The sequence below is a fragment of the Drosophila biarmipes genome, chromosome 3L (genome assembly GCF_025231255.1).
Source record: "Drosophila biarmipes strain raj3 chromosome 3L, RU_DBia_V1.1, whole genome shotgun sequence".
NCBI lineage: Eukaryota > Metazoa > Arthropoda > Insecta > Diptera > Drosophilidae > Drosophila > Drosophila biarmipes.
Window position 1 is genome coordinate 15,937,558 of NC_066613.1, and position 12,501 is coordinate 15,950,058.

A 12,501-nucleotide genomic window follows, 5' to 3' on the forward strand; every position below is an offset into this window, starting at 1 on the left:
TATAGCATCCAAATGTTACATTTAATTAAAGGCGATACAAATGCATTCGAAATGTCATGCTCGAGGTTCACCATTTTCGAAGAGCGCGTGCAACTTTGCCCCAGATGCAGTGTGTATAGTTTGTGTGAAAATATTGGCGGACAAAAAAAAGGTCAAATTAAACAGCCGGACAAAATAGAATGTGTCAAAGTATGTGTTCGAAACTGTCAGTGACAGGACGAAAAAATTCGGCAGGTCTAGGCATACTTTATTAATGTTCGCCCTAATTATAGCTCGATAAACTTGATGGATTTCATTAACTATTAATATTAATAAAATAAAGCATTAAAATACATAGTTCTGGCAACCAAAATACTAATTATTAACAATTGTTATTTTTATACCTTTTTTAAATTTGGCGGATGTTTGATTACTAAACGTATAAACAGGGTGGTTCATGATTTGGTATACAGGCCTAAGCCAATCTGGGCACACTGCGACAGTGTGACCGTCTGCGCACTTGGCTGATTTATTTATAAATTAATTTCTCTCTATCTCGTTTACGTGTTGTTTTGTGAAAATTTGCATCGCATTTTCACGCGCCTGCATCAGTGTTCGTCGGTGTGTTGACGTGCGAGGAAAAGCGCGAGAGAAAACGCTGCGAGCAGCAGCAGAGAGCTATCGCAGAGGGAAAACAAAACATCACCGCGGCAGCCCGAGCAACAAGCCATCGAAGTCATAACCTTGGGCGTGTATTAATCAAGCGATCCCCCACCCCACCCCTTATCGCCGCGCACCGCGCATTCTTCCACCGATTTCGATCTGGACTGCGGGGCTTGTTGTGCGTTCTGTCTTCTGGTTCCGCTGGCACTGCTGTTTCCGTGCAAACATCTGGCGAGATAAGGGCCTACATAAGGCAGCACCGCCCCGCCCCCCTCGGCACAGCGCCCCGCCCCGCCCCCCGACAACAACAAAAGTTGCTTTTGCAAAAAACAGCGCTGAACGTAAGTTGCGCATTACGTCATCGTTTCGAGGGCAATTTTAGACTCTGATTGTGCCATATATACACACAGACGTCCGTATAGTCAGTTATAGTTTCGCCTTTGGACACAACAGACGCCCGCGCATCGGAACTTTGTACAGGCCAGTGGGGAGCGAGAGCAAAAGATGATTCATGTGGGCGAGAGTACGTGGAACCTGCGGATCCTCATCACCGATCTGCAGGTGGAGAAGACGCTGCGCGTGAAGGGCGATCAGCACATTGGCGGCGTCATGCTGAACCTCGTGGACCCGGAAATGCCCAAGGACTGGTCCGATCATGCGCTGTGGTGGCCCGCCAAGAATGTCTGGCTGACCAGGACGCGATCCACTCTGGACCAGGCCGGCGTCCAGTCGGACTCCTTTCTGCACTTCACACCCATGCACAAAACGCTGAGGGTCCAAATGCCCGATCTTCGCTATCTCGACTATCGTGTGAACTTCTCGGCCAAGACTTTCGGCGCCGTGGTGAGCCTGTGCAAGGATCTGGACATACGCTATCCGGAGGAGCTGTCGTTCTGCAAACCCCTGGAGCCGGAGCACCTCAAGAAGAACTTCTCGAAGCTGCCGCAGCGCAAGATTCCCGTGGCGGACGCGAATGGCATTGGCTTTTTGCAGCCAGCGGCGGACACGAACTCCTTTGTCCCCATCACAGGTGCCTACAATGGCAGCAATGGCAGTCTGGATCGCTCGCACAATGGCAACCTGCTGTGTGCCCCGGCCTCACCATATGCCACCACGCCACGGAGGGCAGCCACTGCGCCCGGCACTCCTATTAGCTCGCCCACAGGCACCTGGAAGCACAACTCCACCGGATACGCCAGCTACGATTCGAACTCCAGTTTCGGCGACCTCCAGGAGAACCTGGCCATGTCGCCCAGGTCACCCAGTCCGGATGTAAGAGCCCGCCTGATTAGGCCCAAGTCGCGGGTGGAGAAAGCCCGTCTCAATGTGGGCTGGCTGGACTCATCACTGTCCATCATGGAGCAGGGTGTGCGGGAGTACGACACCCTCTGTCTCCGCTTCAAATACTACACGTTCTTCGATCTGAACCCCAAGTACGACCAGGTGAGGATCAACCAGTTGTACGAGCAGGCCAAATGGAGCATCCTCAACGAGGAACTGGACGCCACCGAGGAGGAAACCCTCATGTTTGCCGCCCTGCAGTTCCAGGTGAATCACCAGACGGATCTGCATCCGCCGGGCAGCGATTCCGGGATAGATACCTCCAGTCAGGAGACTGGCGGCGAGGACGACATTGACTCCGCTCTCAACGAGCTGCAGATCACGCTAGAGGGTCCGGGAGGTGGCAAGGATCAGGGCAACATCACTAGGATACCAGAGCTATCGGACTATCTGAAATTCCTTAAGCCCCAGCGGTTCACGCTGAAGGGATACAAGCGCTACTTCTTCACCTACAGGGATCTGCATCTGCACCTGTACAAATCGCAGGAGGAGTCCCGCCGCGGAGCTCCCAGCATCAGCATCAATTTGCGGGGCTGCGAGGTGACGCCCGATGTCAACTTGGCCCAAGGAAAGTTCGCCATTCGCTTGGAGGTGCCGCCAGAGGGAAGGAACGGACCGAATAGCGAGGTCTGGGTGAGATGCGAGAACGAGGAGCAGTATGCCAAGTGGATGGCCGCCTGTCGTCTGGCCGCCAAGGGTCGCTCACTGGCCGACAGCTCCTACGACAGCGAAGTGAGCGGCATTCGCTCGCTGCTCCAGATGCAGAAACCCGCCCAGGGAGCTCCGCTCCCCGTGAACCCCAGGAGTGTTGAGCCCATGGATTACCTGTCGCCCAAGATGATGCGCAAACTGTCGAGCAAGGCGGTGCAGAGGATTCTGGAGGCCCATGCCAACGTTAAGCAGTTGCCCCTGATGGAGGCCAAGATGAAGTACATCCAGGCCTGGCAATCGCTGCCCGATTTCGGCGTAACTCTATTCGTCATCAAGTTCGACGGCCACAAGAAGGAGGAGCTGCTGGGCGTGGCCAACAACCGCATCATGCGCATGGACCTCAGTTCCGGGGATCACATCAAGACCTGGCGCTACAATACGATGAAGGCCTGGAACGTCAACTGGGGCATCAAGTGCATGATGATCCAGCTGCAGGACGAGAACATCATCTTCTCCGTCCAGTCGGCGGACTGCAAGGTGGTGCACGAGTTCATCGGCGGCTACATATTCATGTCCATGCGCTCCAAGGAGAACAACCAGACGCTGAACGAGGAGATGTTCCACAAGCTGACGGGTGGCTGGTCGTAAGCAGATTAGCGCAATCCGGGAGAGGAGCAAAGTGGAGTGGAGTCTTACGAGTGCCAAGCACAAACCTCGTCGCACGTTCTACAGTTTTATCTACATATATTTACCTAAAGTAGGGTGCGTTGATTTATGGGTTGAGAGTAATCTGCGGACTATGCCAGGCCAACGTGTCTTAACATTAGTTGTAAAAGCACCAATGCCAAATTAATAACAAAGTCGTTTCTATGTTTCTGGTCTTCAAAAGCAAAAGTAACCTCAATTTATATGTACTTTGTAAACTACTTTGACAGACTAGTAGTAAAAGTGTTTCTTATTTTATTTCTGTCGGCATTTACCTGAAAAATAATTAATTACCAGGACCAGACCATAATTTGGTGTTGTAGAATTGTAATCCTCATCTAGGGCACTGCTTAGCATGATTTTTAAACTAGAATTGCTTGAAATTGTCCAAGGATTACCTCCGTCTTTATCAACCCAGTCAGTCGACGCACCCATGTCGAAAGCGTTGTGTGTTTAAGTGTTAATGGAAGTGGAATTCTAGACTAATAACAATCACCACGCTGATAACGATGTTGTGCCTTCGCCAGAGCAATCTTAACCCAAAACAAGTCCAAGTCAATGTCCTGTGTTCTCTGTGTTGTCTGTTTTCTAACACAGCGTTAAAGTTACACTACTGAAGTCCCTTTTGAACCACTCTTGTGCGGACTTGCGCGACTAACCCGCAGTTTTACATATTGTATATTTATTAAACAAATTAATAAGCAGAATAAATTATTTTATATGTTTTTAATGATCGTAAGCGGCGGCTTGTTTGTTTGCATTTACATTCCACTGGCAGCTGGAAACCCGATGCCAATCGGATTACTCATAGCGTTCTATAGAGGGCTATGGCTTCCAAGGGGCGTTGATGCAAGAGTCGGGCGTTTAATATAAAGCACGGGTATTGTTATTAATAACAGCGCACTCAATTGGACTGATAAGCACCACGACTGAGTCGTCGTTGTGTGGGGATTGTAGATTATTGGAAGCTCCGGGCCGTACCGCTGATTGATGACCCCGGTCGGCGAAGAGTTATTTACGCGGAATGCCCCGGAATGGGGCAACTTCTCACGCAATGGCTGGCGAAATCTTTAATTTGATTTAATTTAACGGGGTGACTCTTAGGAGGGGAAAAGCTCCGGATGTGAATAAGGAGTGATAAGTGGATCCAGTCCAAGAAAAAGCTTTAAGTATCTCAAAATTTTTTTACGACTTATGAGCAATTTTTTTTTAATTAGGAATGCCAAACATTTTTAAAATAAAATTCACATTTTTAGGAACTTACAACTATTGTTGTTTTTATCGGAAATTCTCGTAAATATTCGTTTGGAATTATATAAGATCTAGTGTAATTCTTAGTAAATGTACAAATAAAATAACTACGAAAATGCGTCACTGGCGTGTAACATCTTGTGTGAATCGCGCCGAACGAAAAAAGCGAGAACACAAATAATGAGTGATTAATTCGAATCGATTATGCCAACTACTTGCTCTTATAAGAGTTATTTTAAGTACGCCCCAGGACTATTCATACTTGTTTTTAGTTTTTATCACTAACGTGATTTATATAAAAACAATTTCCAACAAAAAAATTAAAGATATAAACCTACTTTTTTTCAAGAAACAATAATGATAAGTTCTTTAAACTGGACAAAAAACATAGCCATCTTTATTATTTTTCTTTGTATATATTTTTGTAAATTATATTAAATTTATGTTTACTGTGAAGGTGAAAAGGGAAATAAGACAATGTTTTAAACAAATTTAAAGAAATTAGAAAGAATTAAAAATGAACAATTAACAAAAAAATTGAATAGATTTGAAATATTTTATCTTAGTCAATTTACGTTACAAGGCGTACGTAAGTACAACCGTTAAAAACTCGTAACGCCCTACGCAATGGCATATTTGAAAAGTCTGCTGCGGTCAGGTAACGCTGCAGCACTGCTTGAAAAATACCAAATCATTGCTTGGCGCGCACTTTAAATTGGTTTTAGTATATATTTTAATTTAACAAAATGCTTTCCATTCTATATTTTACCAAATATGTTTTAAAAAAAGTTTTCAAGCATACGTAAATAGTATTACAGTTTTTCTGATTGTTGTAATGCCTTTTTAATATTTTTAGAAATTAAGCTTCTGCCAACGGTAAGCCAAGAGTCATCGATAGCAAGAATATATCGATACTTCATGGCTTCCACAAACAGCGATTGCTTTCAGTTCCATCCCTACTGCATCAGCTGCTAGAAAAAATACCAAACTCTGTCGCGCATTTTCAATCGCAAATTAAACGCTGTTTATTTCGCTTAGCGAGCTCCGTTCTCGATTATTTAAGCCACTCGCATGGGTACCAAGAAATCTAGTGGAGTTAAAAGTGAAAACTTGCGCTTCTAACGGTTCTTTGTGGCACCTGCGTTTTTCGTGCATTTTCAATCCGTTCACACGAACGCAATCGCACACACACACACGCGGAGAAACGACCGTGCAGCGAAGAGGTGTGTGTGTGTGAAATTGTGCAAAAACCTGTGACGACAGAGGGGGCGGGGGAGGAGGGGGATTTTCGCTGTGTGTTGAAAGCAAAATATTCGTTGTTTTTCCCGTGTGTGCACTATAAATTAATATTCAAGTGTCTGCGTCATGTGGGGACCGCTTACCTCCCGCCAGCCAATTCAGCAGCCAAAAAGACAGCTGCTCATTTGGCGAGTGTAAACAAAGCAGCACACACACACACGCACGCATACTCGTTTACCTGGCGGCGACTGCGACGTCAACGGCGACTGCGACGCCGCCTGCAACTGCGCTGCCCCATCACGCATATCGAATTTCACATCTTTAAGCCAGAAAAGAAGGAAATCCCCATATATCGCACTTCCATCTGCCGCCTCATCTTTGGTCTGGCCAACCTGTTCGCTGCCAGACAGGAAGTTTGCCAATTTTCGCAAGTTAAGCCGAGTGCGGCGAGGCAGCGACGTCGACGTCCGGCGGCGCAGCAGCTGCGGATCTTAAAACTCGGTGAGTGTTTCCAAAAAACAAAGGAAAACAAACCCTTTTCCGAACACCTCGGGGAAATGCCACAAATGTTCGAGCAAAAGCGATATCATGGGACTAGCCCCTTTCGCATTTCGGGGTGGGACAGCTGGCCATACAGTGGAGCACCCATAAGTCAAACGCAGGGAAAATCCCCAGCCAAATTTACATTCCATATAGAGTTGATATCAAACTGCTTATAAAAATACATACCAGGAAATTTCGTTAAATTAAAGTCCTATAAGCAGAGCAGAGAGCATGAAAGCAGCTTGAGTTCGTTCCACTCTTTTAGTGGGATATTACCAGTTATAGGTGAGCCGTAGTTAGGCTATAAAACCAATAACCCATGTAATATTAAAATACGAATAGATATGGATATACTTCGCTAAATTAAACTGTTTTTTCCAAGCAGAAAATATAAACAAAGTCAAATCAGGTATCAGTATCAGACTAGGAGCTATATGAAATATATAATTTTATATATTATTTTTTATAGATTATTCAATGCCTTGGACTTCCGGTTTATATATACCATAAAATAACAATTAAACCCCTTCAACTTTACTATGGAGATTTTGAACTTGTATTTTTTAAGTAGTAAATAGCAAGTTTCAACTGAAATGTAAGGAACTGTTTAAAAATGGGACTAGAGGAAGACGAAAGGATGGATTTTCCGCTAGAAGGCTAAATATTTATGTTTATAATCCAAACATTGATCATTTTTATAGCGCCTAAAACCAAACCTCTGCTTTTATCCATACCAACTGCCTATTATTTAATAGTATTACGTGCTTTTCTCAACCTTTTTGGAGTTACAAACTGTATTTAAAGTGCAATACACCACATGAAAACGCCCTTGTACCTGGGTTGTTTCTGTACCCCGAAGTCACCATTTTTGGAAACTCTGTTCGGCGACAGATGGTGGGCCACGGACTGAGGTCCGACTGTATCTCAATTACCCGGCTGGTGATAACCTGCTCTCAACTGGGCGTTGCTGTCTCTTCGGACATCTCTGCCGCCCCTCGCATCCGCTGAATTCCAGTTTCCGCCCGAACAATTACTCAAACTGTCGCCGCAAAGTGTAATTTCTATTATGCGCTTGTTAACAATGGACATTAGCAGGCGGCTTTTCCTTCTTTTTTGCACCCCAGGGAAATGCTGTGGGACCTCCATCTGCTCACCTTTTGTCGCGCTCTATAAATAAACTCCACTTTAGCACGCGCCACAGTTCAAGCTGCCTCTCGGAGATCCCAGTGCCCCTTTCCCGATTTTCCCCTCACTTCCGCATGAGGAGGCTCGGGGTCATGAGGTGACGCAATGCGTCTACGTGGATGGCCAAGAAATCGTGACGTCAGAGGGGACTTTGCTTACACGAATCCACTTCTGTGTGCATCGGCCCCTTGGAACCGCCATATATTCAACAAGTCTATCGTTTGATTTTGAGCTAAATAAGTAAGTTATCTTGGAACTAGCTCAGCTTGCTTCCTCTGCCCTTTCAGGCCTTGATGAGGTCCGAAGAATTTAGCAAGCAAATTAACATTTGCATATTGATATTCCTTATAAAAATAAATGAATCATGAATCATGAGTCGTTTTCAGAAGATTTTATAAATATTTTTAATCAGCTTTATTGGGAAGTGATAAGCAGGCTTCTGAATATATGTGAAATTATTGGCTTTACAACTGGTTTTCAGTAATACCTAACTGGTTGAACGTTTTTTCCACAGAATGATAATTAAATTTACACTAAGAACAACTATTATTTATAAAAACAAATTTGAAAAAATCGCGGAAAAACGGATTATTAGGAAATGATACGCTATCGGTGATACGAACTTCATTTGGGGCGACTTTTTCTAGATAATAGTATGGTAAATATAAACATCTGTTTCACTTAATGACATAATGGCTTGTATTAACACAAAAGCCAATGAACTTTTTAACAAGATAAGAATGTTAATCTATGCAATATAATCCCTTTTTAAATTATAAAAGTTATAGTATATTTTCCAGAAAGGATTGCTAAATAGGGTTTAAAATCCTAGGTCTATTCTCTTGACAGCATAGACGTATACGAAATTAAAATAATAATAATAATATTAACAGATCCCCTTACCCTTTACATCCAATGCATAGTTTCATTAACACTTTATGGCGTCACAAGCCACTGAACACCTGGCCTCGCCTTCCGTAGCAGCATATGGAATTGCTTTTACTGCCCATAAATGTGGCTCACTTTCGCCGAGGCTGCTTCTCCACCGTCTTATCGCCTTCTGCGGGGATTACGTGATTGCGCAACCGACCCAGTGCCCTTGACCAGAGTTCATTAGCCGATCACTATGTGTTTGAGATTGCCTTCATTTGACTGTGTTTCCCCTTGCGTTCTTTCAGGACATGACCTCCGTTTCCGCGGTGGATGTCGGCCAGAGCAGCGAGACGGCCTGGCTGGAGGATCTGCTGCGCGAGGTTCAGCTGGAGCAGTTCCTGGACAGGATACGCGATGACCTGCAGGTGACCCGGCTGGCGCACTTCGACTACGTGCTGCCCGACGACCTGGAGCGATGTGGCCTGGGCAAGCCGGCCATCCGGCGACTGATGGAGGCAGTGCGCAAAAAGAAGGCCCACCAGTGGCGCAAGAACATCCTGTCCAAGCTGATCGGCGGCGGCAAGCAGCCCTCGTCCAAGAAGCAGTCCTCCTCCGCCCGGGAATCCAGTCAGGGCAATGGCACCCAGCTGACCTGCCTCATCCACGAAAAGGACATCACAATGGGCCTCAAGCTGGGCGATGGATCCTTCGGCGTGGTGCGACGGGGCGAATGGAGTGCCTCGCCGGCGGGCAAGGTGATCCCAGTGGCCGTCAAGGTCCTGAAGTCGGACAACCTCACCCAGCCGGGCATCATCGACGACTTCTTCCGCGAGGTTCAGGCCATGCACGCCCTGGACCACCCAAATCTGGTGCGGCTCTACGGCGTGGTGCTATCCCAGCCCATGATGATGATCACCGAGCTGGCGGAACGAGGATCCCTGCTGGACACGCTGCGCAAGCAGTGCCGCCACACATCGCTGACCATCATCTGGAACTGGTCGGTGCAGATAGTGACGGGCATGGCCTATCTGGAGCAGAAGCGCTTCCTGCATCGCGATCTCGCCTGCCGAAATGTCCTGCTGGCAGCTGGCAACAAGATCAAGATCGGCGACTTTGGCCTGATGCGCGCCTTGCCGCAGGAGGACGACTGCTATGTGATGTCCGAGCACAAGAAGGTGCCTTTTCCCTGGTGCGCTCCCGAATCGCTGCGCTTCCGGCAGTTCTCGCACGCCTCGGACACCTGGATGTTTGGCGTTACGCTGTGGGAGATGTTCAGCTTCGGCGAGGATCCCTGGGTGGGGCTGAACGGCTCGCAGATCCTGCGCAAGATCGATCGCGAGGGGGAGCGACTGCACCAGCCGGACGCCTGTCCACCCGACGTCTACGCCATGATGCTGCAGTGCTGGGATAAAACGCCGGCAGAGCGACCCACTTTTGCCGCCCTCAAGTAGGTTTCTATCTGTTATTGCAACTAGCATTTTTCTAATACCTCTGCTTGAATTACAGAGAATATCTGGCCAGTATGTCACCGCCTGTGATGCGTGCCTCCCGGAGTCACCACGAGTCCAAGGGACTACAAATCGAGCCGGGCGACACAATTGCCATTATCGATGGCCGCCACGAGCTAAAGTTAATCAAGGGCCAGAACCAGCGCACCTTCGACATTGGAATCTTTCCCAGGAGTCTGCTGGAGCAGCGCAAAGTGGGCGCGGCCGGAGATGTGGTGATGCGCAGCAGCATGAGCAATGGCTCGTCATCGTCGCCCTTCGGCTTCTGCTGGGGTGGAGCGGCTGCCATGGCCAATGGTGATGATCGGCAGCGGAAGACCGCCTCCTTGACGAGCCAGGCACACGCCAAGGAGCGCAAATCGACGTCCAGCAAGCAGTTCGCCTACAACAAACTGGTCAATGAGGCAGCGGCGGCGGGTCTGCATCGCCGCAATGCGGTGAAGCACAAGGGAGCAGTGGTGGGTCCTCAGCGGCCGCCACCGCCTCAGTTCCAGCAGGAGGGCATACTCATCGACATTTCGCCAGACATGCGTCCCCTGGCAGGCGGAGGCGGAGCTGAAGGAGCAGGCGATAGTTCATCTCTGCAGGCGGACAGCTCTTTTTGCCTTTTGGATGCTCCCATAGACGTGCCCACGTACGCTGGATCCAGTGGATCGGGGGAACTAAACGTTTCCCCCACTTACTATAACGAGCAACCGCAGTTTGACTTTGATCCGGCCAACATGACAGCTTCTCCTGGTCGCCTTCAACCGCCGCCCTACCAGATGCCGCCAACTTACTCGAACACCATGGAGTTTGTCCAGAAACGAGACCTTCACCAGCAGCAGCTAACGACGCCTATAAGGGAACGAGATCCCTTCGATACCACAAATCTGGAAACGGCTGTGGCAATCTACTCGAATTTTAACAACTCTCTAGAGGCAGCTCCTCCACCAGCACCAATTTATAACAGCCCTTCGGTCAGAAAGAGCCTCTTTGGTGGCTCCAACTCGAATAAAGAAAACATACCTGCGTTGGAATCAGCGGCCATGCAGCTGAACCTGAATAACCTTGCCTTGGAGCGACACGATAACCTCAGCCTTCAGCCTATGGAGCCTGTTCCTGCTGCTGCTGCCCCCGCTGATGGAGTGCTGCTAGACAAATCCTTTATCGCCGAACTGGAAAAGGACATGTACAGCAACGGGCAGAACCGGGCGCACGAGGAGTACCAGCGCAATTCCACGCAGATGTATTCCAGCAAGGACATGGTGTACAAACAGAATCTCACGCCCCTGAAGAACGGCACGGGCCACTCGAATCATTCCAGTCCCTCGTCGACCGCCTCGCCCAAGCAGAACAATCTGGAGGCAGCAGCAGCTGCGGCAGCTACCACGCAAAGTGTGGTGAATCGCATTTGGTACGAGCAGGTGGCCTCCACGTCATCCGAGTACTACGCGCAGCCGCCGCCTGAGCAGCCAGACGAGCAGATCTACCAAAATCATAACCAGCAGCAGCAGCAGGAGTCTAACCACTCGTTTGTGGCCATTTCCAATAGGGTAGTGGCACCCAAGAACAGTGTTTACTCCTCCTCCGCCTCCCTGTACGATGCAGTGGCAGCCAGCACAGCAGGATCCACGTACTACGGCCAAGTGCCGAATGGCAGTGGGGTTCGATACGATGAGGTGACCCAGGATGACTACCTGCGACCAACGCGACCTGCTCCACTGGCGCCACCTCCCCTCTCCGCCCAGCAGATCCAACGGCGGATGGAGAAGATGCGGCTTCAGCAACAGCAGGAGTTGGAGGGAGCCCATCAGCTGTATGCCCCGGTGCCCTCGGACTACGGACGCGAGCAGGAGAAACTCCAGCAGCTGATGCAGGAGCTGGGCAGCTCAGCGGTGGAGCAGGACGTACGCAATGCATTGCGAGCGGCCAGCGGAGATGTCACCCTGGCCACGAGGCACTACAAGATCGACCAGCTGGCGAGGTTGGGGGTGGCTGGGCGACCGCAGTGCGAGCAGGCGCTACAGCAGACCAACTGGAGCCTGGAGGTGGCAGCTGAATTTCTACTGCAGTCTACAACTGCGGGATAAACTCGCGAGAAAAGAAAGAAACCAACAACCATGTATTACCGCCTCGAATATAATTGCTTTAGTTTTAATTGCTGAATATTCGTCTCTAATTAGCTAACGATGTCTCGAATCTTTATCGGAATACTCCTAGGTGTCTGCACGAATGCAAACACGCATTGTCAACGACTGTACAATATGTTCTATTTTATATAAGCGATCGTATAAAATTATTTTATAATTGTTATTCGATGTCTGCATATTTTGGATGCCCCGAAATTTTATTTACAACTGAAATCGAAACGTTCGAAGGTTGGTTAAGGTCAAAAATGTCAACGCATGCAACAATTAATTTGTTTTGAAATCAAATAAATTATATGTAATTGTTACAAAACATTGTACTCTTTTGAATTTGGCGCCAACTGGGAGGCTAAAAATATACTGCACAAATATACTTCATTGCTGAACGAAAAAATACCAAAAAGCTCCAGGAATAATACTTTTTCATGGGTGTG

General features: G+C 48.1%; 2 protein-coding genes across 2 annotated transcripts; both read left to right on the top strand.

Moving 5' to 3' along the window:
- Positions 1-473: 473 nt before the first annotated feature.
- LOC108035363 (unc-112-related protein) lies at positions 474-4,078 on the top strand. Its single transcript, XM_044094963.2, has 2 exons — positions 474-983; positions 1,053-4,078. The coding sequence occupies exon 2, from the start codon at positions 1,147-1,149 to the stop codon at positions 3,280-3,282; it is 2,136 nt and encodes a 711-aa protein (XP_043950898.1). The 5' UTR covers positions 474-983; positions 1,053-1,146; the 3' UTR covers positions 3,283-4,078.
- Positions 4,079-5,549: 1,471 nt separating this feature from the next.
- Positions 5,550-12,382, top strand: LOC108035376 (activated Cdc42 kinase Ack). The gene is made up of 3 exons (XM_017110980.3): positions 5,550-6,330; positions 8,736-9,877; positions 9,937-12,382. The coding sequence occupies exons 2-3, from the start codon at positions 8,739-8,741 to the stop codon at positions 12,008-12,010; spliced, it is 3,213 nt and encodes a 1,070-aa protein (XP_016966469.1). The 5' UTR covers positions 5,550-6,330; positions 8,736-8,738; the 3' UTR covers positions 12,011-12,382.
- The last annotated feature ends 119 nt before the right edge of the window (positions 12,383-12,501 follow it).

Bases quoted from the DNA above. Each gene is read 5' to 3' on its own strand.
- LOC108035376 (XM_017110980.3), top strand. From the start codon at position 8,739: ATGACCTCCGTTTCCGCGGTGGATGTCGGCCAGAGCAGCGAGACGGCC. The intron at 9,878-9,936 runs GTAGGTTTCTAT...CTTGAATTACAG, and splicing joins CCCACTTTTGCCGCCCTCAA to AGAATATCTGGCCAGTATGT.
- LOC108035363 (XM_044094963.2), top strand. From the start codon at position 1,147: ATGATTCATGTGGGCGAGAGTACGTGGAACCTGCGGATCCTCATCACC.